The sequence below is a fragment of the Panthera onca genome, chromosome B2 (genome assembly GCF_046562875.1).
Source record: "Panthera onca isolate mPanOnc1 chromosome B2, mPanOnc1 haplotype 2, whole genome shotgun sequence".
Lineage (NCBI taxonomy): Eukaryota > Metazoa > Chordata > Mammalia > Carnivora > Felidae > Panthera > Panthera onca.
Genome location: NC_138343.1, coordinates 85,512,154 through 85,539,342, shown reverse-complemented (window position 1 = coordinate 85,539,342; position 27,189 = coordinate 85,512,154). Strand labels below are relative to the sequence as shown.

At 36.7% G+C, this 27,189-nt stretch overlaps 1 protein-coding gene across 2 annotated transcripts in view; it reads right to left on the bottom strand.

The window, feature by feature from the left end:
• The window catches only part of MANEA (mannosidase endo-alpha), a 66,244-nt gene that overhangs the window by 4,199 nt on the left and 34,856 nt on the right, over positions 1-27,189 (bottom strand). For both annotated transcript variants that reach the window (XM_060616209.3, XM_060616210.3), the window contains exons 3-4: positions 25,217-25,326; positions 748-824 (exon numbers count right to left, since the gene is read on the bottom strand). In XM_060616209.3, the coding sequence (XP_060472192.1) occupies positions 748-824; positions 25,217-25,326 (187 nt within the window). The remainder of the gene's footprint in view (positions 1-747; positions 825-25,216; positions 25,327-27,189) is intronic.

Here is a 27,189-nt window from a genome sequence, read left to right as displayed (position 1 = left end):
AATATCTGCAACTCACTTTCCATAGACCATAACTGTTTCTATATTGAAAATGAAGGTAATGCATGCATTTTAATAAGCACATTGTTCACTTTGAGGGGGATCAGTTGTATTATGGGTAATGATTAAAAAAGTATTTTCAATTTTGCAGATTAGAAAAATGAGATACTGGATACATCAAGACATTACCTAACAACAAATTAATGATCTTATATTGAGGTTTACAAATAATGACCAATACCATAAAAAGCCCATTTTCTATATGAATATGTCAACTGTTTCCTACTAGTAATCAATGTCTCCCTGTTGCTGACGAGTTTTTAAGAGTATATAGTATCTGTCACAGTTCTCATCAGTAAAATCCTTGAACAAAATTAATAAATGTTTCCTTATAATCAGATTAAATATAAATATTAGATGTGAGTCCACTGATAGAGAAGCAGTTCATGTTTCATAATTAGACAAAACTCAATATTTGTGGTTTAATAACATCAATTTAAAATATTTTATATCATTTATATGATATGAGAAATCATAAACAGCTTAATAAACACAAACAGTAAAGTGAACAATCTATTTACACACAAAGTGAATTATAAGGAATTTCATAAATATTCCTCAAAATGATTAGTTTTAATGTATCAGATCATAACTCATTCAAATCTCTCAAATACATTTAAATTTACTCTTCTTATAACTGTAATTATCACTGGCTCATAAAAAATAATTATAAACACAGAAGAAACTCACTTGTCTATAATATATTTGACATTTTTGTACATGTTTTGATCATCCCGATTGCTATATGGCTCGATGTGAAAAGTGACCTAAAACAAAAAATTAGAGAAATTATTTATACTGTAAAAAAGGTTATTAAAATGTGGAATATACTTTCATTAATTTAAGAGAACGTTTATGTTCAATAAGTAGTCAACAGAGAATTCTAAGGGAGAAAGCTCTTAGTCAATGTTGTTACTGTGAAATAATATGCTCAACAGTTTATATTTTTTACCTCCATTCTCATGACTCTCTAAAGTAGTTACTAAGTGAGTCAGACACTTGGAGTCAAAATGGGCAATCTGAATTCAGAACCCAAATGTTCGACCACCATCCAATACGTCTTCCTATATTTCTTATAAAGAATAGGGATATATTCTACATCCAGACATAGGTTTCTTTAAAAGAACATGGTCCAGAAAAATCTGGATGGATTCTGTTCCCAGGTATGACCAACTAAGTTTACATTTAAATGGAGTCAATAGCAAATATCTTTTTTTTTTAAAGTTTATTTACTTTGAGAGACAGAGTGGGGGAGGGAGAGAGAGAGAGAATCCCAGGCAGTCTCCACGCCGTCAGTGCAGAGCCCCACAAGGGTGTCAAACTCATAAACCATGAGATCATGACTTGAGCAGAGATCAAGGGTCAGATGCTTAAGCGACTGAGTCACCCAAGCATCCTAATAGCAGGTATCTTTAAATGACAAAATCTTCTATCATTAAAACAATATTTCACAAAATAATCTACATATGTGTACTATTACTCAAAGGATTTATTCCAAAATTACTGAAAAAATAATATGTGCTAGTACTATGAATGCTTGTTGATAATGGTTTATAGATAGATCTCAACCATAATTGTAGAAAGCAGTAACCAAAAGTATTTTTTAAATACTGTGCACAGAACAATCATTTTGTAAACTGAAAAACACTACTTATATACAAATTTAAAAAAACTAATTATGGCTAGCAAAACCATTTTGAATGCTACTTCCAACTAGTACTTAAGATGTGAGTATCAAATAATGTGAAAATTTTCACTTTCATTACTAATTTTACTGACTTATCAGTAGTCATTAAACATCTTTATGACAATCGAATAACATCAAAATGTTTATCTTAACTTTAGGGTTTGGTCTCTATGAAGCATGCATGTAATTAGAAACTTCTAGGGGGTGTCTGGGTGGGTTGGCCAGTTGAGCCTCCAACTCTTGATTTTGGCTCAGGCTATGATCCCAGGGTGATGGGGTCAAGCCACACATTGGGCTCCATGCTGAGTGAGCATGGGGTCTGCTTGAGCTTCTCGCTCTCTCTGTAAAAATAAAAATAAATTTCTATGCTACTGCAATATAAAGTGCCTTTGTTTTCAATTACCCAATTAAAGTAAAATGAATTTTACATAAATCAGTGCTAACAGTTGTCACAGAAGTTTAAAATCAGATAGCATTTAATGAAAATATTCCCTACATTGTATAATATTATCGAGACTTCATTTTATTAATAGGAAGTTTTATCATTAAGATCAAATTCGATTCTGTGTGTTGTAAGTATTGCTAGGATAGTCATAGTTTTCAGTAGCTCTGGTATTTGCTTTTTAACTTCAATGAAAGCAGATTGGTAAGGATATAGGTATTCTCATGTAATGTTACCTTGGGTAATTCTCCCTTTAGATGGAATGTTGTATTTTCTAAGTTTTCATTTTGTAAATAAAGGGTACCATATTAAGCAAACAGCTTATGTCAAATACAAATGACATCCTTCCTTCTTTTGTAAAGTATAGCTCAATATGTTTACAGTAATTAAAAAAGCCATTGATAAATATATATTTTCATTTTCCCTCATATATTTCAAACTTTTTAATTATAATATCACTTTGTAGGTTAAATGATGTAACCTAGTTACTATTTCTCATTCAATGGGAAAATCCTATTAGACCAATGCTAAAGTAACCTTATAAATGATAGAACACTATAAATAAAATCAAATGCAATGCTTTAGATTATGGAGTAAGAATCATGAATGTTTCTTCATTTCAGGCTTCTACTTCTGACCTCTCCAGCTCTTCTCCACCCTGCAGCCAAAGTGAACATCTGACAGTCCTGGTGAGGTCAGCAACATGCTGGCATAAAATGTTTCTCCTACTTATCCCCCTTTTTAATCAAAAGATTTGACATTCATACATAAACCAAAGCACCCTCGTGGGTGTTTTCAGACCTATCACCTTACTCCAAAGAACCTGGCAGGAGTCTCACCCACCAGTGCAGCCAGTAAGAGACAAACCAACCTCTGCAAGAGCTGGGGGAACCAGAGAAGGTAGCTAAACTGCCTAGACCCCTCTTGCCACTATGGGACAAAAATCGGGTGAGTGCAGATCTGAACAGGCACTTACACATCAGAGAGAGAACATGCTCCTGAGTCTAGACTTCCCTAAGGCAGACTCTAGCACACTACCCTAAAGGGAAAAATATAGGAGTCTGGTTGCAGAAGAAGCAGTAAGAGAAACTTTCCAGGCTAAGAAAACACTGAAGGGTGCTGATTTATCTGGTGGCAGTGACCTCTCCTGCAAGGGAAAAGAAATCAATGACTGCCTACTTATGGCAACTAGAGAAATCCATTTTCTGCCTCAGCACATGGAGTACTAAGGTGGGAGCTCTATAACTGGAAGTTGGGAGGATACTGGAAAAGAAGCAGGTAAGAATTTCAAATGGTGTGAGAAGGACTGTGCTTAATAAGAAGTACCACTCCTGGGATCATCCTACTGGGTCTGTGGGAGCACCCAGTGCTAAACCCACACCTCCCCTCGAGGTCTGTTAGTTCCTTGTGCAGGATTCTCAAGTGCCACCGTGAGAGTAGTCTCTAGTAGACAGCACAAACTTGAGCTATAGTGCCACCTTCTAGAAAACAAAAGAAACGCTTGTAGTCTGGTAAATTATAAGAACCAGAGAAAACCTAAAAGCTTTAGAAAACTGCCCCAAAGGAGGAACAAGATGACGAGAAGGTTTCTTCAAAAACACAGAGGAAAAATACAGTAACAATACTATAGAACATAATACCCCATCTGAAGACAGTAAGCAGAATTAAGGAGGTATCTTCTACTTCAAATGTGAAAGCACCAATAAATATCTACAAAGGTTATGAAAATTCAAGGAAATAGAGCATTACTAAAAGAAAATTATATTCTTCAGCAATCAAGCCATAAAGAAGGCAAATATCAGAATAAATCAGGATTTCAGAAGAAGAGATAGAGAAGGGGGCAGAGGTTATAAATAAATTTTTAAAAAGCTGAGAACTTCCCAAACCTGAGGAAAGTTATGTATGTCCAAGTCTACCAACTAATAGATCACCCTTTTATCTCAATACCCAATGACCTTCTATAAGACGTAACTTTCACAAATAATAAAGAATATTAAAGACATCCAATTTAAAAAAAAAAAAATGTAACTTACGTAGGAATTCCCATTAGGCTATCAGTGTATTTCTCTGCAGAACATCTACTGGCCAGGAGAGAGCATGCGACACATTTGAAGTGTTGAAAGACAAAAAATTGTCAGCCAAGAATATTTAATCTGGCAAAGTTTCCCTTCTGATATGAAGAGGAAATAAAGGCTTTCCCAGACCAACGAAATAAAGTTCACCACCACTAAATCTGCCTTGCAAGCAACCTGATAAAGAGTTCTTCAAGCTAAAACGAAGACATGCTAATAAGCCACATAAAAACATTCCAAAGTACACAACACACTAGGTAAAAGTAAAAATATACCCTAGAAAACTGTAACTCTATATTAGGATGGTGTGTCAACTCTTCAACTACAGTATAAAAGTCAGAGGAAAAGCAGGAAAAATAAATACAGCAACAATAAATTGTTAAAGAAAAAATAGGAGGTCAATTGGAACATCAATAATAAGACAAAAGCCACAGCAAATTGACAAAGGAGGAAACAGAACATACCACCATGAAAAATAACCAATTTACAAAGGTAGGCAGAAAGAGAGGTAAAAAGAAATAGTGGAAATATAAAAGCTATTAATGGTTAAGGACTTACTAAAAAATCACTCTAAACATAAGTGGTTTGAATTCACCAATCAAAAGGCACTCTGGCTGGCTGGATAAAAACTAAGACCCAAGTATTTGGTACCAACAATGGATACATTTCAGCTTTAAGGATGCATGTAAAACTTGAAGAGATGGAAAAGATACTCCATGCAAGTGGAATTGCAGAACATCAAATTTCAGAATATAAATTCAAAGAGGGCTGAAAAATTAAGCAAAAATCGTTAATTTTTTTATGGCAATGTTTCCATGTGCTGTGGCAATGATGCTGTATTTTAAAAGTATTTTTGTCTTTCTTCTGGTAATACTTTCCCCTAAAATATCAACAGATATAATTTATTGTACTTATGCTAATTATGGTTAACTTTCCTCCTTACAAAATTGTGTCTCTGTGAGTGTTAAATATTTTTGTTTCCTTGTAGTTTTACTTGATAATTTATTTGATATAAATGTTAACTCTAGTAGGGAAAGAAAATAAAAAACGGTTCCAATTCAAGATAGTGACGTAGGAAGAAGATCCTACACTCACCTAACATGGACACACTATATCTATAGGTACATCTATGGAATAATTTCCTCTGGGGGAAAAAAAAAAACAACCCTAAAACCTGGCAGCATGAGCTCTTCACATCTGGCAAACATGGGAAAAACCATATCAAAGTGTATAGGAAAGACTGAGACAATCTTAGGATAAACCCACCCCCGATCCATAATCAGAAGGGGATTCAAAAGCTGGAGCTTCTCCCAGAGAAGCAAAGTGTTTGATCCCACATTGGGTATCCCACTTTTAAGACTGCCACCTGACAGAGGAGTCCCCAAAACATCTGGCTTTGAAGACCAACAGGGTTCATACCCACCAGACTGATGGTTCTTAAAAGGTTCATGTGCCGACTCACCTGCCCCAGGGCCCAGCACAGAAACAGTTCTTTGAAAGGTGCCCAGACTTTATGTCAAAGAGACTCATTTGCTAATGTTAAAGCATTGATCTGAGAGTCAGGGGCCTACGGGAATACTCTCTGGGGAAGAAGGCCGGTGGGTGAATTCTTCCTGATCTCTCTGTTGTGCTCTAGAACACCAGTATCTCCTAAAGGAGAGCTTTTACCCATGTCTGGTATTCCGATTTTTATGTCTGGTGACCCAGTTTTTGTGTCTGCCACTCAGGAAACACCCCTTGATCACCTGGCTCTCAAGAACAAGGAGCTTATCATCTTAAGGGACCCAGGAACACAACAGAGAGGCAGTTCTTGGCAGACTGGCACTCCCCTGGGAGAATATTGATAGCAGACTAAAACCCAGTCCCAAATGGAGACAGAGGCCTATGTGCTTGTCCAGGAGCTCTGACCAGAGGGTTTGACCTAAGGCTTCTGACTTGGCACATTTATAGATATCCAGAGAATTGCTCAGTGGATGCAGTATTTACGTTCTCCATCTGCCTTGCTTAAACTTGCCCTTATCTTCAAGAAAGGAACTTAAGTTCTTGGCTGGTGCCTTGATTTGTACAGCTGCTTCCAGGGGACACCTCTACATCACCTGGCTCTGCTGGCCAGTGGAGTTAATGCTCACAAATCCCACAGGACTGCAACCCACAGAAAAATAATTCTTAAACAGATTATCACCTCTTTGGCATAGCAACAGATAACAACTAGGAGCTCAGTCTTTTTGTAAAAGGGGCCTAATAGTTTGTCATTATTGCAATCTGAGAGGCAGGCTTCTAATTAAACACATTTACGGGCTGACTGTAAACCTTTCCTGGGCCCTCAGAGGGCCAGGCACCATCTCTGCTTCTCCCTCTGCTGCACTTCAGAGCATCAGCATCTCTTAGAGGGGGCCTCTTACATGTGTCTGGTGCAGCTGCAAACAAGAGGATAACTCTTGAATGCCTGGCTCTGGTAGCAGCAGTGCTGGAGTTCTGGAGTCTCCCAGAAATGCACTAACCAGAGACTTGGTGGCACAGCACACAGCAGACTGAAACACAGCCCCATTCTGTCAAAAAAAGGGACTTGCTTGTCCTGGAGCTTCGGCCTTAGGGAAAGATTTCAGGTTTGGCACACATCTGGAGCATACAGAAGTGCTTTCAGGGAATGTAGGCCAGAGGATGTGGTCTTTGCGCTCTCCCTCTGCTTCACAGCTTGTGGAGTCTCCCAGAAAGGAGCTAATAAACTTGTCTGGTGCTATAATTTTCACAACTGCCATGCAGGCAACACATCCAGATTGCCTGGCTCTGGTGGGTCTCACATCTGTGGTCCCACTGGACTGTATTTATTTGTATTCTTTAAAAAGCTACTGCCTGGGGCGCCTGGGTGGCTCAGTCCGTTAAGTGGCTGACTTCGGCTCAGGTCATGATCTCGCCATCCCTGAGTTCAGGCCTTGCATCGGCCCTGTGCTGACAACTCAGAGCCTGGAGCCTGTTTCAGATTCTGTGTCTCCCTCTCTCTGACCCTCCCCCGTTCATGCTCTGTCTCTGTCTCAAAAATAAATAAACGTTTAAAAAAAATTTTTTTTAAAAGCTACTGCCTAACTAAGGCTCTGGTTTATCAGCCTGAATCTAGGTGCTGATGGAGGCTCTCCCTTGCTTTGTATAACTATTTGGAATACCCCAACTACAGGGATCTATTAAAAATAAAATACAGGGTGCCTGAGTGGCTCAGTTGGTTGAGCATCCGACTTTGGCTCAGGTCATGATCTCACGGTTTGTTAAGTCTGAATCCCACATTGGGCTTGGGCTCACTGCTGTCAGTGTAGAGCCTGCTTCAGATTATCTGTCCCTCTCTCCCTCTCTCTCTAAAAAATAAACATTAAAAATAATCTTTTGTGTTTGTCCAAGCATCTTAACAGACAGCCAAAAGCTAGGGCAGGGTTGAGTTTTAAGGTTCGGCTCCTACATAAGGCCAACCATTCAAGACGGGGAGAGATGGTTGTTTCATCTAATGCATAGAAACCAACAGAGAGTCAAATAAAATGGAGATAGTAACTTACCTGATAAAGAGCTGAAATTAATAATCTTAAATATGGTCACAAAACTCAGAAGAATGGATAAAAAAGTGAAAACTTCAACAAAGGGATAATATTAGAAAGTACCAAATGAAAGTCAGTGCTAAAGAATTAAATAGCTGAACTGAAAAATACACAAGAGGGATTAAATAGCATGAAACAGAAGAAAGGTTCAGTGAACTCGAACACAGGGCATAGGAACTCACCAACCAGAACAGCAAAAAATAAGTAAGTAAATAAGTAAATAAATTAATTAAAAAGAATGGAAAAATAGTGAACCTAAATTAAGGGATTTTTATAGGATAACATCAAGTAAACATTTGCATGACGGGTCCCAGAAGGAGAAGAGAGTGAGAGAAATGGAGATGTAATGTAGAACATAGTGACTACAGTTCCTAATACTGCACTGCATATTTGAAATTTACTAAGAGATTAGACCTTAAAATTTTTATCACAAGAAAATTTTATAATCATGTGTGGTGGTAGATGTTAACTGGACTTAGTGTGGTGATTATTCCACAATATATATAAATATAAAATCTTTACACCGTACACCTGAAACTAATATAATGTTACATGTCAATTATACCCCATTAAAAAACAAAAGGAAATCAAAGAATGTCTCAACACAAATGAAAATGGAAACACAACACACCCAAACCAACGGAATGCTTCAAAACTAGTTCAGAGACAAGTTTATAGATGATAGATGCACATATTAAAAAATGAAAATGAGAAAGGTCGTATATAAACAGCCTAACTTTATACCTCAAGAAACTGGAAAAAGAACAAATTAAGCTTAAAGTTAGCAGAAGGAAGGAAATAATAAAGATCAAATAATAAAGATCAAAGATCAAATGGAAACCAGAAAAGCAATAGAAAAGAGTAACAAAACTAAGGGCTGTTTTTTTGCGAAGATTAACAAAATTTACAACTCTTAAGTGAGAATGAGACTCAAAAAAGAAATTACAACAGACACTATGAAAATAAATAGGATAAGAGACTACTATGAATAATTATATGCCAACAAATTAGATAACCTAGAAGAACTGGATAATTTCCTAAAGACACAGAAAAAGAAAATCTAAGCACACATTAAAGAGATTGAATCAGTTATCAAAAGCTTCCTGATTCATGAAACCCCATGACCAGATGTCTTACTTAACTGGGAATTCTACCAAATATTTAAAGAGTTAATGCTAATACTTTTCACTTTTTTTTCCAAAAAATAGAAGAGCAGGAAACACTTCTAAACTGATTGTATGAGGCCAGCATTACCCTGATGCTAAAGCTAGATAATGATGCTGCTACATGGGTAGAAAACTATAGACCTTCTGAAAAGACAGGCACAAGTTCTCAACAAATATTAGCAAACTGAATTCAAGAACTCATTAAAAAAATTATATACCATGACCAAGTAGAAATTATCACTGGGAATCAAGATGATTCAACATACTTAAATCAATGAGATACATCACATTAACAGAATGAAAGATAAAGATCATACGATGATCATCTCAATAGATGCAGAAAAAGCATTTAAAAAAATACAACATCCTTTCATCATAAAACCCTCAACAAATCTGATATAGAAGGATCATACCTAACAATGCTCTAGACTGTGGATCAGGTTCAGGTCTGCTCTGTGTGCCTTACCATTCAGGGTCCTAGGCACAAAGAGCACCTGGTGCATGCTGTTCTCATTGAAGAGAAAGGAACACGACCATGGACAATGTTTATGCTCAGACATGGTATACATTATGTTTCTCACATCTCATCAGCCATCAGCCAAAGTAAGCCATGAGGCCAAGCCCAACATCAGTGGGGCAAGAGGTACCCTTACTCTTTTCCACGGAGGGGAAAGGAAACAGGAATATTGGCCAAACAATGACACAAATCTACCAAAACATGTCTCACTCAAGTACTGGTTCACTGCTATGTTCATGAAGATATAGGAGGGCATGGGGCACCTGGGTGGCTCAGTCAGTTAAGTGACTTTAGCTCAGGTCATGACCTCACGGTTCATGAATTTTAACCCTGCATCAGGCTCTGTGCTGACAGCTCAGAGCCTGGAGCCTGCTTTGGATTCTGTGTCTTCCTCTCTCTCTGCCCCTCCCCCTTTCACCTTCCCTCCTTCTCTCTCTAAAATAAATAAACATTAAAGACAATTTAAAAAACTAAAGATCTGAGCTGGATTTTTTTTCTACCCTGTCTTTGCCCTCCTATACCTTTAAAAAAAATTTTTTAATGTTTATTTTTGAGAGAGAGACAGAGCATGAGCGGGGGAGGGGGGGGCAGAGAGAGAGAGAGGAAGACAGAATCCAAAGCAGGCTTCAGGCTCTGAGCTGTCAACACAGAGCTCGATATGGGGTTCAAACATGAACCATGAGGTCATGACCTGAGCTGAAGTCAGAGGCTTAACTGACTGAGCCACCCAGGCACCCCTGATTTTTACAGTTTTTACAAAACCAACCTACTCAGTGACAGTTAAAAGTGATATAGCTCTTATTCCACTGAATACGCTGACAAATATATGAGAGAGCAGATATCTCTCTTTGAAAACTCATGATTTATATTTTAGTTTTACTCATTTACTTTGGCCCCCCCCTTGAAGAAATTAATCCACATTTGCTAAAGATAATGCAAAACAAGTAACTACAGTGTCAAACATTTTTATTATTCTTGCTTGTTTGACTTAAAACGCACTAACCTAAAATGACTCTTGGTTGAAGTTAATAAAAATTGCAATTACTAAGTACTTAGTGACTAATACTAGTTATCCTATTATGTAATGAAAACTAATGAGCTATGACAAAAGCTTAACTATGAGACAAACTCATTTTTGAGCAAACTCTCTTTCCTAAACCAAAAAAAAAAAAAAAAAAGAGAGAATAAAGGAAAAACATTTTCAGCTCAGAAAGTAGCAAGAGAGGAGTAAAATAAACCCAAGCAAAGAATGAGAAAAATATCAATCAAGGTTGAATACAATTAATACATTAAAACTACTGGAATATTTTAGGGATGCCTGGGTGGCTCAGTCAGTTAAGTGACTAACTCTTGATTTCAGCTTGGGTCATGATCCGGTTCTTAGGATTAAACCCCACATAGGACTTTGCACTGATAGTGCAGAGCCTGGATGGGATTCTGTCCCTCTCGCTCTTTCTACTCCTCCCCCACTTATGTGTTCTCTCTCTAAATAAACACTAAAAAAAATTGAATATTTTAAAAATAAAATTGATAAATTGAAGAGCTGCTTTCTTAGGGGTAAGGGACTAATACTAACTCTATACTAATCAAATTGGAGAAAGGGGAGATTACTTCCTGGGGCTGAAAATTAGCAAGCAAAAAAAGTTTTTACTAATAAACCCATTTATTTTACCCTTAAAGCTTCAGGTGTGGTGACAAATGTGCATTGTGGGCCCCAGTTTATTAGCACAGAACTCAGAGAATTACTCCTCCTTTGTATCCTATTGCCTTAAAATTTTAATTTTAGTAAATTACTGTCATTATTTAAGCATTAACTTTTGTTTAAACTAGAAAGCAAAGTATCCTTTCTTTATAAGAACAGGATATATTACACTTTATCTATTTACAAAAACATCCTTTCAACAATACTACAGAAATCACACAAAAATCCAATAAATAAAACCATCTTATGGTTTCATGTCATTTCATGACATCTTATGATGTCATTTTAAAATGAGGAAGATAAGCCAAGAAGATGAAGTAAGTAACATAAAACTCCAGAGCTAAGAACCACAGTCTCATGGTTCCTGGTCTACTTTTTTAAAGCACTGCATAATTGCTCCCCACATACAAGTCAAAAAAATTGTCCTAAAAAGTTTGTAAAATATTAGACTCTCTGGTTCCAAATTTTTCTGATCATCAGATATAAAATTTGAGACACATATTTGCAAACATGATATTCTATTAAAAAACATGAAAGACCACCAAAAAAATTGCTAGAATACATGAACTCAGCAAAGTTGCAAGACATAAAATCAATGTACAGAAATCTCTTGCATTTCTATATGCCAACAACGAAGCAGCAGAAAAAGAAATCAAGAAATCATTCCCATTTGCAATTGCACAAAAAAAAACATAAGATAACTAGGAATAAACCTAACCAAAGAGGTAAAAGATTTATACTCTGAAAACTATAGAAGACTTATGAAAGAAATTAAAGAGGACACAAAGGAATGGAAAAACTTTCTACGCTCATGGATTAGAACGTTGTTAAAATGTCTACACTACTCAAAGCAATCTAAACATTTAATACAATCCCTGTCAAAATACCACCAGCATATTTTGCAGAGCTAGAACAAACAATCCTAAAATTTGTATGGAACCACAAAAGACCTTGAATAGCCAAAGCAATCCTGAAAAATAAAAATAAAACTGGAGGCATCATCATTCTGGATTTCTAGCTGTATTACAAATCTGTAGTCCTTGAGACAGTATGGTACTGGCACAAAAACAGACACACAGATCAATGGAACAGAACAGAACCCCCAAAATGGACCCACAACTATATGCTCAACTATATCCAACGGAAAAAAATGGTACTGGGAAAGCTGGATACTAACATGCACAAGAATGAAACAGGACTACTTTCTTACACAATACACAAAAATAAATTCAAATGGATGAAAGACTTAAATGTGAGACAGGAAACAATCAAAATCCTCAAGGAAAACCCAGACAGGAACCTCTTTGACCTCCACTGCAACAAATTCTTACTGGACACGTTGCTGAAGGCAAGGGAAACAAAAGCAAACATGAACTATGGACACTTCATCAAGATAAAAAGCTTCTGCACAGTGAGGGAAACAATCAACAAAACTAAAAGGCAGGCTACAAAATGGGAGAAAAGAGGGGAAGGGCCGACATGGTAGGGAAACAGGGGGATCCGAAGTTCCCTTATTTCACAAACAAACCAGTGCTGAAGCTAAAGGACTTTGAGCTCTGAGAGTGTGGGAGGAAAAGAGACAGTTGTGCTTCCAGGCACCCACTGGGACAATCTGATGGGCCATAGGTGCATGACTGCAAATCCGGAGAGAGAAAACGAAGGAGGGGAGGGATCCCCTTCTGCGGAGAGACAAAGGGAAGAGCAAGAGTGGCTGAGGAAGCTTAGGGCTGTATCTGGACAAGAAAAAAACAAAACAAAACAGAACAAAACAAAAACATGGATCAGGAAGGAGAAAGAGCCAATCTCTAACTGAGAGGCTTTCTCCAGACAGGGGACTGGGGCTGGCTGCCCATATGGTGCACCTGGGGAAGAGGGGAGCCAGCCCCAGGCTCAGTGGCTAGGTCAGGGGTGCAGTCCTCAGTAGGAGAAAGCAATCCTCTCCCTGGAGTGCTGTGGGACTCCCTGGAGTCCTGCACCCGCAGCTGGGGACCACATATTGGGTGGCGCACAGCTGTGCTTCCCCAGTAACAGGGCACACGGACAGGAGTTTGAATCCCAGCCAAGCACTGAGGCTTGGGAGTCAGTGGAGCAGGACAAACTGACTCGTTTTTGCCTGTGGCACTGTGAGGACGGCTCGAACAAAGTGGTTTGGCTCACTGGGTCCATGGAGGAGAGACAGGGGTGTCACTATTTTTCTCCCCATCACCAACATGGGGGGACTTCAGCAAAGGGCCAGTGGGGCCCACAGAGGAGGCGGGACCCGCCTACACCAAACCACACCCCTCTGCGCCTGCTAACTGCATATCTACTGGAGCAGGATTGATACTGATGAACCAGACGGCCTCTTCTCCAGACCAGCGCTGTTGCATTGCCTGATTTAATTCTCGGACATTTATTATATAGATATATTCTTCCTTCCTTTTCTCCTTCTTATCTCTTCCCTCCTCTACTCTGGTTACTCTAAATATGTCTTTAAACAAACCAAAACCAATCTATTCTCTTGATACATGTTCTATACCTCCTTCTTTATTCTCCTTTCTCTCTCTCTGGATTAAACCCTATAGTTTCTCTGTCTGGGTAACTATTTTCTTTTTCCTTTTCCAAGTGTCGTCTTTATTTTCCTTTCTCTCTCTCTCTGGATTAATCCATATAGTTTCTCTGGTCAATTCTTATTCTTTCTTTTTCCCTACCCCTGTCATTTCTCTCTTTGTATGGGATAAGGCCTCTTCCCTCAACACCACCTCCACCCTGTTTACTAGTAGCTGGTGTTTCTGGTTTTTTGTTTTTGGGTTGTGTGTTCAAGTGTTTTTGTTTTCTGTTTGTTTTTGTTTGTTTTCCTTTCCAGGGCTACTTCAAGGAACAAATCAAAGCACATCTAGTGAAGGGTTCAAAATATCACTACGAGCAGGGAGACAAAGTAGCCAAACTCACAACAATAGAGAGCAAGTAGCACTCTCCAAAAAAACACCTCCTATAGGGCCAGGCCCTGGACAATGTATGACCCCCCTTTAATATAGCAGTGCTTGCAGGTACAGGACACATACAAAGGTTAAAACACATAAGGGACAGAAAACTAGCCAAAATGACAAAATGGAAGAATTCTCCTCAAAAGAAATTCCAGGAAGAAATGGCAGCTAAAGAATTGCTCAAAACAGATATAAACAATATGACTGAACAAGAATTTAGAATAATAGTCATAAGATTAATTGCTGGTACTTGAAAAAAACATAGAAGACAGCAGAGAATCTATTGCTGCAGAGATCAAAAAAATAGTCATGATGTATTAAAAAAAAATCTGTAATGAGGTGCAAAATAAACTAGAGACGGCAAAACCCAGAATTGAAGAGGCAGAGGGGAGAACAGTAAAATTATGGAAAAAGATGAAGCTGAGAAAAAGATGAAAAAAATTCTGGATCACAAAGGAGAATTAGAGAACTAAGTGACTCAATGAAACAGAACAACATCCATATCGCAGGAGTTCCAGAAGAAGAAGAAGAAGAAGAAGAAGAAGAAGAAGAAGAAGAAGAAGAAGAAGAAAGAGAGAGAGAGAGAGAGAGAGAAGGGGGCCTAAGATGTGCTTGAACAAATCATAGCTGAGAACTTCCCCAATCTGGGGAAGCAAACAGATGTTGAAATCCAGGAGGCACAGAGAACTCCCTTCAGACGTAATTTGAATTGATCTTTTGCAAGACATATCAGAGTGAAACTGGCAAAATACAAAGATAAAGAGAGAACTCTGAAAGCAGCTGGGGATAAATGGGCCTTAACCTGTAAGGATAGACAGACACATAAGGGCAGTAGCAGATCTATCTACTGAAAATTGACAGAAAGGAGTGGCAGGAAATTTTCAAAGTGATGAATAAGAAATATGCAGCCAAGAACCCTTTATCCAGCAAGCCTGTCATTCAGAATAGAAGGACAGATAAAGGTTTTCCCAAACAAACAAAAACTGAAGGAATTCATCAGGACTAAACCAGCCATACAAGAGATCCTAAGGGGGACTCTGTGAGTACTGCAAAGACCACAAAGGACCAGAGACACCACTACAAGCATGAAACCTACAGATAACATGACTCTAAACGCATATTTTTCATTAATAACACTGAATGTAAATGGACTAAATGTTCCAATCAAAAGACATAGGGTATCAGAATGCATAAAAAAACAAGACCCATTCTATTCTCTGTCTATAAGAGACTCATTTTAGACCTGAGGGCACCTTCAGATTGAAAGTGAAGGGATGCAGAACTATCAAGAAAGCTGGAGTAGCCAAACTTATATCAGACAAACTGGACTTTACATTGAAGGCTGTAACAAGAGATGAAGAAAGGCACAGTCTATCCATCAAGAAGAGCTAACAATTAGAAATGTTTATGCACCGAATTCAGTAACACTCAAATATATAAAACAATGAATCACAAACCTAAGCAATCTTATTGGTAAGAATGTGGGAATGTGGTAAATGCAGGGGACTTTAATACTCCACTTACAACAATGGACAGATCATCTAGACAGAAAATCAATAAGAAACAATGGTCGTGAATGATACACTGGAGCAGATGGACTTGACAGATAAATTTAGAACTTTTCGTCCAAAAGCAGCAGAATAAACATTCTTCTTGAGTGCACATGGAACATTCTCCAAGATAGATCACATACTGGTTCACAAAACAGCCCTCAATAAATACAAAAGAACTGAGATCATACCATGCACTTTTAGATCACAATGCTAAGAAACCTGAAATCAACCACGGGAAAAAGTTTGGAAAACCTCCAAACGCATGGAGGTTAAAGGACATCCTACTAAAGAATGAATGGGTCAACCAGGCAATTAAACAAGGAATTAAAAAAATATATGGAAACAAATGAAAATGAAAACACAACAATCCAAACCCTTTGGGATGCAGCAAAAGTAGTCCTAAGAGGAAAATACATTGCAATCCAGGCCTACCTCAAGAAACAAGAAAAATCCCAAATACAAAATCTAACAGCACACCAGAAGGAACTAGAAGCAGGACAACAAAAAAACCCCAAACCCAGCAGAAGGGAAATAATAAAGATCAGAGCAGAAATAAACAATATAGAATCCAAAAATAGAAATAAAAATAAAAATAAAATAGTAGAACAGATCAATGAAGCTGAGAGTTGGTTTTTTGAAGAAATAAACAAAATTGATAACCCCTAGCCAGACTTCTCAAAAAGAGAGAAGACCCAAATAGATAAAATCACAAATGAAAATGGATTTATCACAGCCAATCCCTCAGAAATACAAGAAATTATCAGAGAATACTTTGAAAAATTATATGCCAACAAACAGGACAACCTGGAAGAAATGGACAAATTCCAAGACACCCACACACTACCAAAACTCAAACAGGAAGAAAGAGAAAATTTGAACAGACCCCAAACTAATGAAGAAATTGAATCAGTTATCAAAAATCTCCCAACAAATAAGGGCCCTGGATCAGATGGCTTCCCTGGAAAATTCTACCAGACATTTAAAGCAGAGTTAGTACCCATCCATCTCAAATTGTTCCACAAAATAAAAATGGAAGAAAAACAGCATTACCTTGATGCCTAAACCAGACAGAGACACCACGAAAAAGGAGAACTCCAGGCCAATATCCCTGATGTGTCAATAGATGCAGAAAAAGCATTTGACAAAATACAACATCCTTTCTTAATAGAAACCATCAAGAAAGGAACATACTTAACATCATAAAAGCCATGTATGAAAAGCCCACAGCTAATATCATCCTCAATGGGGAAAAACAGAGCTTTCTCCCTGAGATCAGGAACATAACAGGGATGTCCACTCTCACCACTGTTGTTTAACATAGTGTTGGAAGTTCTAGCATCAGCAATCAGACAACAAAAGGAAATAAAAGGCATCAAAATTGGCAAAGAAGTCAAATTTTCACTTTTTGCAGACAACACAATACTCTACATGGAAAACCCCAAAGACTCCACCAAAAGACTCCTAGAACTGATACATGAATTCAGTAAAGTTGCAGGGTACAAAATCAATGTACAGAAATCGGTTGCATTTTTATACACCAATAATGAAGCAACAGAAAGAGAAATAAACAATCCCATTTACAACTGAGCCAAGAACCATAAAATACTTAGGAATAAACCTAACCAAAGATGTAAAAGACCTGTATGCTGAAAACTATAGGAAGTTCATGAACATGAAGGAAACTGAAGAAGACACAAAGAAATGGAAAAACATTCCATGCTCCTGGATTGGAAGAATAAATATTGTAAGTATTTGTTAATAATATATTTGTATATTAATATTTGTTATTATATTTGTATATTAATGTGTGTTAATATTGTTAATATTTGTCAATACTACCCAAAGCAATCGACACATTCAATGCAATCCCAATCAAAATTGCACAGGGATTCTTCTCAAAGCTAGAATGAACAATCCTAAAATTTGTATAGAACCACAAAAGACCCCAAATAGCCAAAGTAGTATTGAAGAAGAAAACCAAAGTAGGAGGCATCACAATCCCAGACTTTAGCCTCTACTACAAAGCTGTAATCATCAACACAGTATGGTATTGGCACAAAAATAGACATATAGACCAATGTAACAGAACCCAGAATTGGACCCACAAATGTATGGCCAACTAATCTCTGACAAAGCAGGAAAGAGCATCCAATGGAAAAAAGACAGTGTCTTTAGCAAATGGTGCTGGGAGAACTAGACAGCAACATTCAGAAAAATGAAACTAGCCCACCTTCTTACACCATGCACAAAAATAAACTCAAAATGGATGAAAGACCTAAATGTGAGTTAGGAAACCATGAAAACCCTAGAGGAGAAAGCAGGCTACCTCTTTGATGTCAGCCGCAGCAATTTCTTGTTCGATATATCTCCAAAGGCAAGAGAATTAAATGAAAAAATGAACTATTGGGACCTCATCAAAGTTTCTGCACTGCAAAGGAAATCATCAACAAAACTAAAAGGCAACAAACAGAATGGGAAATGATATTTTCAAATGACAGATAAAGGGCTAGTATCCAAAATCTATAAAGAACTTAACCAAACTCCACACCTGAAAAACAAATAATCCAGCAAAGAAATGGGCAGAATTCTAAAGACATCCAGATGGCCAAAAGACACATGAAAAGATGGTCAATGTCACTCATCATCGGGAAACACAAATGAAAGCCACACTGATATACCACCTCACACCAGTCAGAGTGGCTAAAATGAACAAATCAGGTAACTATAGATGCTGGCGAGGATGTGCAAAAACAGGAACCCTCTTGCACTGTTGGTGGGAATGTAAACTGGTGCAGCCGTTCTGGAAAATAGTGTGGAGGTGCCTCAAAAGATTAAAAATAGAGCCACCCTATAACCCAGCAATAGCAATACTAGGAATTTACCCAAGGGATACAGGAGTGATGATGCATAAGGGCCTGTGTACCCCAATGTTTACAGCAGCACTTTGAACAACAGCCAAATTATGGAAAGAGCCTAAATGTCCATCAACTGATGAATGGATAAAGAAAATGTGGTTTATATATTCAATGGAATACTATTTGGCAATGAGAAAGAATGAAATCTGGCCATTTGCAGCAACGTGGATGGAACTGGAAGGTTTTATCTGAGTGAAATAAGTCAGTCAGAGGATAGATATATTTTCACTCATATGTGGGTCTTGAGAAACTGAACAGAAGACTATGGGGGAAGGGAAGGGGGAAAAAAAAGATACAAACAGAGAGGGAGGGAGGCAAACCACAAGAGACTATTAAATACAGAGAACAAACTACGGGTGAATGCGGAATGGGGGAGAGGGAAAATGGGTGATGGGCACTGAGGAGGGCACTTGTTGGGATGAGCACTGGGTGCTGTATGTAAGCCAATTTGACAATAAATTATATTCATTAAAAAATGGGAGAAGATATTTGCAAATGACATATCTAATAAAGGGTTAGTATCCAAAATATATAAAGAACTTATCAAACTCAAAATAACGTAGAAGACATGAACACTTTTCCAAAGAAGACATCCAGATGGCTAACAGACACATGAAAAGATACTCAATATCAGTCATCATCAGGGAAATACATATCAAAACCATGATAAGATACCATCTGGCACATGTCAGAATAGCTAAAATTAACAACACAAGAAACAACTGGTGTTGGTGAGGATGCAGAAAAAGGAGAACCCTCTTGCACTGTCGGCAGGAATGCACACTGGTGAGGCCACTCTGAGGAAGAGCATGGAGGTTCCTCAAGAAACTAAAAATAGAACTACCCTACAATCCAGCAATGGCACAATAGGTATTTATGCGAAAGATACAAAAGTACAGATTCAAAGGGGTACATGCACCCCAATGTTTATATAGCAGCATTATCAACAATAGCCCACAACAGAGAAAGCCCAAATGTCCATCAACTTATGAATGGATAAAAAAGATGTGGTATACATACACAATGGAATATCACTCATTCATCAAAAAGAATGAAATCTTGCCATTTTCAATAATGTAGATCGAGCTAGAATGTATTATGCCAAATGAAATATGTCAATCAGAGAAAGTCAAATACCATATGATTTCACTCATATGTGGAATTTAAGTAATGAAACAGGTGAGCATATGGGAAAGGGGGGAAGAGAAGGGAGGGAAACAAACCACAAGAGACTCTTAATGATAGAGAACAAACTATGGCTTGACAGAGGGAAAAGGTTGGTAGTTGGGCTAGATGGGTGATAGGTACTAAGGGCACCTGTTGTGATGAGCACTGGGTATTGTGTGTAAGTGATGAATCACTGAATTCTACTCCTGAAACCAATATTGCACAGTATGTTAAAATTTAAATTAAAAAAATACTATAAAATAATAAAAAAAATCTGATGCAGAAAGACTAAGTATGTTGGCAATTAGACATCTTTGCCACATTCACCTAAACAATAAGCTTTAAACATGAGAAATCCAAACCTATCCCCATTCATCAGAACACCCTCAGTGTACCTTTAAACTCTGAAAGTACAATCTAAAAAGCCAGCTTTCTTGGGTTGTGAAGGCCCCTTCCCTCTCATGTCCCAGGATTATAATATCTATAGTTATAGGGAAAGAACAGTGGCCCTTGGACCTGTTTTGTAGAAAATAAATCATATCACTTATCCAGTTTCAGACTTGGTGCCAGAATTTGCAAGGTCTGTATATTTGCAGATTTCAAGTGCCAAAGAAAGCTAACTGAATGGTACAGGGGACATGGCAAATGACAGCTCTTCCCAGTCACCTTATTTAGGAGATGCTGCCTTAAGAGCTTTAGGGTTATAAAGTAGGAGAAGGCTTTATGGACAGGAATTAAAAACAAACAAAAAAAGACAGAAAAAAGAATTTGCCTATCTAGTTGCTCCCGCCTATTTCCCTAGAGTTCCAGTTCTACTCCACAATAAACTACTAAATCCTTAAGCTGTGAAAGAAGTATTAAAACTAAGTTTCCTCTTTTTATTTGGAAATAATTTACCTGTACCAGACAAACCAGCTGTATTTAATTAGGATATATAAACTGGAAGAAGTTTCAGAGCAAATAAAAACCCTCAGTGATTTTTAAGAGTGGTAACAACCTGAAAATTCAGAGTAACTAGTCTCTAGTGAAAAGATACTGATTCACATTTTCATCAAGATTTGCTAACACACTGCCTTAGAAAAACAAGAATAAACCTGAAGAAAAATGAACAACCTGAGAAGAATTATTAGACATGAAAATTACTGCTTAAGGACAACAGTGGAGTGAATAATGCAAAAAAAATAACCAGTACCAGGAAGACAAGATTATTAAAAACATTCCTTTTATACTTCATTCTAAATGATTCTTCAGTTATATACTAGAATTCCACATAAAGTGCTTTGTTTTTGGACTGTTTCATTTCATTGATCTCTTTCTGTATAGTAATGCTAATGCCATACTTCTAGTATCTGTCATTTTATAGTACATTTTGTTATTTGGAAAAACAAGTTTTCCCCTTCGTTAATAAACATTTTTTTATGTCTTACTTTTTTCTAACATAGTTATAAACTTTAGGATTAGGTGGTTAAGTTCTATAAAATCTCATCAGATTTTTTCATTTGGATTGCACTAAATTTACAAATTAATTATATTAATATATAAAATACAAATGTTTGAAAGAATGGCCACTTGGCAATTTTGACTCTTCACAATAAATTCATGTTCTCCAGGGGTGCCTGGGTGGCTCAGTCGGTTAGGGGTCTGACTTCGGCCCGGGTCATGATCCCACACTTCGTGGGCTCAAGCCTTGCGTCAGGCTCTGTGCTGATAGCTCAGAGCCTGGAGCCTGCTTCAGATTTTGTGTCTCCCTCTCTCTCTGTCCGTTCCTTGCTTGCACTCTGTCTCTCTGTCTCCCATGAAATACTAAAAAAAAAAAAAAAAAAAAAAATTAATTCATGTTTCTCCATTTATTCAAGTCTTTTATATCCTTTCATAAAATGCCAAAGATTTCTTTGTATATTTACTGCTATGCTATTTTCAATGTACATTTTTTCCATTCTTTTCCCTATAATACAAGAATCCTCTTGACTTGTATATTCTTTGGGTTTGGCCACCTTATTGGACTCTTTACACATAATAGTTTTTAGATAGTTTTCATGAGTTTTATAGGTATTTTCCACTTGTAAAGAATGGTAATTTTATTTGGAACACTTTTAGTTAAAATGATTTGTTCAGAATTCAATCACTATTAAATAATACTGACGATAGAAGGCATTCTTGATTGATCTTGGCTTAATAAACATGTTTTACCATTGTTTTTCCATTAAATGTTTGATATAGGTTAGTAGAATACCTCATTTATCAAGTTAAAAAACTTGCATTAGAAGATTTATTACTGAGTTTTTATGTAGTCAAAATTTCAGTATCTGTTATGACATATTTTATCTCCAGTAAACTTTATTTACTTAACATTCATATAGCGCTTACTCTGTGCCAGACACTGAGCACTTTTCATATATTACTTCATGTAATCTTTCCAACCACTCTGCAGATTTTCTTTTTCCATTTGAAAGATGAGAGAACTCAGGCATAAGTGTTACATAGTTCTTATGTGGTTGAGTCAGGATTGAATGCAGAGATTTGAATTCAGATTTCATACTCTTGAAACCATTCTTTAGCTTCTTGCTAATGAACACTTCTTATCTGCATTTTTGCTTTAGGAATTTTGCATATATTTTCATTAGCGAGATCAGTCTATAAATCTTTCTCATGCTGTACTTGTTTAGTTGGTCTACCAGTAGATAAATCCATAGAAGAAGTCAAAGTGATAGTCACTTCTAAGATTAGGTCAAGAAAACACTGGACTCTGTCTCAGATCATTCACTAAGGGGAAACTAGCTGCCATGTGTTAAGGGGACTCAGGTAATTCTGTGGGAAGGCTTACATGATGAAGAACCAAAACTCCCATTCCAATAGCTGAAAGGAACTGAGGCCTGTCAACCTTTACATAAGAAGCTCGGAAGTGGATCCTACAGCCTTCAGATAACTGCAGCACCAGCAAAGAAACGGACTACAACCTCTTGGGAGACCCTGAACCAGACCCACCAGGTTCAGCCACGTCCAGATTCTCAACTTTTAGAAAATGTGTGAGATAATACATGTTTGTTCCTTTAAACTGCAGAATTTTACGGCAATTTGTTATGTAGCAATAGATAATGGGTAAACTCTCCACTGTATTTTAGTATCATAAGAATCAGCTGTTTCTCAAAGGTTGACTAGAAGTAATGGGTGAAATCTGATGCTATGTAAAGATATGCTCAATAAACTTTTAGATTTTTTTCAATGATACAAGTTAATTCAGAATGAACTATCACAAAGAGAAATTAAGAAAATCCCATTTACAACTGCATCAAAAATAATAAAATACCTAAAAATAAATTTAACCAAGAAGGTAAAAGATCTGGACACTGAATAGAAGACATTGAGAGAAACGGAGGAAGACACAAATGGAGAGATACTCCATGTTTATAAACTGAAAGAACTAATATTGTTAAAACATGCATACTATACAAAGCAATTTATAGATTAAATCCCATCCCTAGGAATATTCCAATGGCATTTTCAACAGAAATGGAACAAATAGTCCTAAAATTTGTATGGAACCACAAGAGAACCAAAACAGAGAACGAAAAAGAAACCTCAAAGTATCAAGGTCCCTAATTTCAAATTGTATTACAAAGCTACAGTAATCAAAACAATGTGGTTGGTACTGGCAAGATCAAAACCAGAGATATAAATCAATGGAACAAACAGAACAGAAAGCTTCCTCCCCCCAAACCCACACAGATATGGCCAATTAATCTTCAACAAAGGAGACAAGAACACACAATGGAGAAAGGCCAGTCTCTTCAATAAATGGTGCTGGAAACACTGGACAGCTACATGCAAAAAACTGAAACATACAAAAAATTAACCAAAAATGGATTAAAATCTTATAAATTTAGAAACTGGAAGATAACATAGGTGGCAAGGTCCTTGACACAGAGCTTAGCGATGATTTTTTTTTGGATTTGACACCAAAAGCAAAGGCAACAAAAGCAAAAACAAACAAGTGGGACTACAGCAAACTAAAAAGGTTCTGCACAGCAAAGTGAAAGGCAACCTAGCAACTGGGAGAAAATATTTGCATATCATATATCTGATAGGGAGTTAATATCCAATATAAATTTTAAAAACACACAATCCAATTAAAGTTCTTAACATTTTTTCTAAGATATCCAGACAGCCAATAGGTACATGAAAAGGTGCTCATCACCACCACTTAACGGGGAAATGCAAATGAAACCACAAAGAGGTATATCTTATACCTGTTAGAATGGCTATTATCAAAAAGATAGGAAATAACAAGTAATGTAGAGGATGTGGAGAAAAGGGAACCCTTGTGCACTGTTGGTGGGAATATAAATTGATTCAGCTGCTATGGAAAACACTATGGAAGTTTTTTAAAAAAATTAAACATAAAACTACCATATGACCCAGCAATTTCCTTTCTGGTATTTATCCAAAGGAAACAAAAACAAGTTTGAAAAAATACTTATGCTTATTTCATCATTACAAGCATATCAGAGACATTATAGGTTTGGTTCCAGACTAGTTCAATAAAGTGAATATTGCAAAAAAGTGACTCAAATGAATTTTTTGGCTTCCCAGTGCATAAAAAAGTTATGCTTACACTACATACAGTGTAGTCTGTTACATTTGCAACAGCATTATGTCTAAAAAAAACAATGTGTCTTAATTAAAAAATACTTTACTGCTAAAAAGTGCTAGCCATCATTTCATCTTCCAGCAAGTCATAACCACTCATCACAGATTACCTTAATAAATATAATGCAAAAGTTTGAAATATTGCAAGAATTACCAAAATGTGGCAAAGAACATGAAGTAAGCAAATACTGTTGGAAAATGGTGCTGATATTCAGCACCAAAGAGTTGGTTGAATATTATTCAGCCACAAAAAGAAGGAAATCTTGCCATCTGCTACAACATGGATGGACCTTGAGGACATTATGCTATGTGAATTAAGTCTATCAGAGAAAGACAAATACCCTATGATCGCACTTAAATGTGGAATCTTAAAAACAAAACAAAACAACCTCATAGATACAGAGAACAAATGTGTGGTTGGCCTGAGGTGGCTGTGAGGAGGGGTAAAATGGGTGAAGATGGTTAAAAGGTACAAACTTCTAGTCACAAAATAAAAAAGACCTAGGTATATAATGTACAGCACGGTGACTATAATTAATGTTGTATTACATATTTGAAAGCTGCTAAGAGAATAGATCTAAAAATTCTTATCACAAGAAAAAATAATTTCTAATTGTGTGGTAATAAATGTTAACTAGAATTATTTTGATGATCACTTCACAAAATAAACACATCAAATCATTATATGCTGAACACCTGAAATTAATATGTCAATTTTATCTCAATAACAAATAAATTAAATACCTTCAGATTATATTTATGAGCTTTATCCAAAATAGTTGGTACCAAATCATCAGTATTTTCTCCATTTTCATCATTTGTACCAGGTGGGTACCAAGATAGGGCTAGTACACCTAATAGAAAAAACCAAAAAGAAAAATAAATACAGGAACAGGACTGATTGGAGGTATTCCAAACAGATTTTTCTTAAAAGGCAGAACAAAGACCAAATTGTCAACAATAAAAAAGAAACATATTTCCATATAAGTTATTATTTTGTTACTTAAATATTACCTATGGCTATTTAATTACTTTGTATAGTCATATTTATGAACTCTATCAGGTATGGATATATTTAATAAGTTTTACTTTACAGAATTTAGGTTTACAGAAAAATTGCACTGAAAGTACAGTTTTCATACATTCTCCTCCACACCCCCACTCCAACCCACATATAGTTCCTGTTATTAATACCTTGCATTACTGTGGTATGTTTGTTACACATAATGAACCAATATTGATACATCATTATTAATCAAAGTCTACCTTTTGTGTTGTACAGTTCTATGGCTTCTGACAAAAGCATATTTGCCCACTGTTACAGTGTCATACAGAATAGTTTTACTGACCTCAGAATCCTCTGACATCCCTCTATTCATCCCTCCTCTCTCAATCCCCTGGACAATAACTGATCTTTTTAGTATCTCTATTGCTGTCTTTTCCAGGATGTTACATAGGTAGAATCATACAGTAACTTCTTCAGACTGGCTTTTGAAATTTAGTCATACATACATAACTAAGATTCATTCATGTCTTTTTGTGGATTTATAAATCATTCTTTTTCTTTAAAAAATTTTTTTTAACGTTTATTTATTTTTGAGACAGAGAGACAGAGCATGAATGGGGGAGGGTCACAGAGAGAGGGAGACACAGAATCTGAAACAGGCTCCAGGCTCTGAGCGGTCAGCACAGAGCCCGACGCGGGGCTTGAACTCACAGACCGCGAGATCATGACCTGAGCTGAAGTCGGACGCTTAACCGACCGAGCCACCCAGGCGCCCCTAAATCATTCTTTTTTATTGCCACATACTATCTCATTGTATGAATGTGCCAGTTTATCCATTCAACTACTAGAGGATACCATGGATGCTTATTTGGGGAAATTACGAACATTCAAGAAAAAAAATTACAGTTTCTTCCTGTAGTACTTACTTTTGAAATGATAAGTTACAAAATAAGTTTTAGAAACATAAGCCTGCAAAAAAAAAAAATCACTCACTTTGATGGAATATTTGAAGTCAAGTAATTCAAACCCACATTAATATATAAAGCTGTAACAGGCCATTAGAAAAATGCTACTAATTTCTAAATTAATCAACATACTCTTTAAGGCATGGAGAGAAATACAATGGTACCAAAAGAGAAGCATGTGGAAATGCAGAAACTGCAAGGTTAGAAACCGGCAGAGAACTAAATTATAAGATTTAAACTTTATGGCAGACATGCCATGTACAGAGCAGCCCCATCTAGGGAAACAAAACAGAACTTTCATTAACATTTCCAAAAGAAGAAGAAAAAGAAGAAGTCGTCGTCTATGTCCTCTATCCACTCTGAAAACAAGAATAGCTATAGAACACAAGAGGTAGAAAAAAGAACCTATAATAGGCTTTAGGAAAGCTTATGGCTAGTTACAAAGGGAGTCTATTATATAGAGGGAAATGATGGTAAGAAAATGGTCTGGAGACAATTGATCAAACATTTAAGTTGCCTACTAGCCTAGTTTATAAAAAGAAAAAAAAAAAACACCACTAATGAAGAGTCACAATTAAAAAAGTTTCAACACGGGACCTATGAAAAAATCCTGCAAAAAATAAGAAAACAAGCATGAGACAAAATAGTAAAGGAAGAATATATAAAAGATTATCCATGAAGCCTAGGAAAATTTTAAGCACAGCATTCTCCCATGAAATTCAAATCAAAAGATTCCTGTTCCTAGC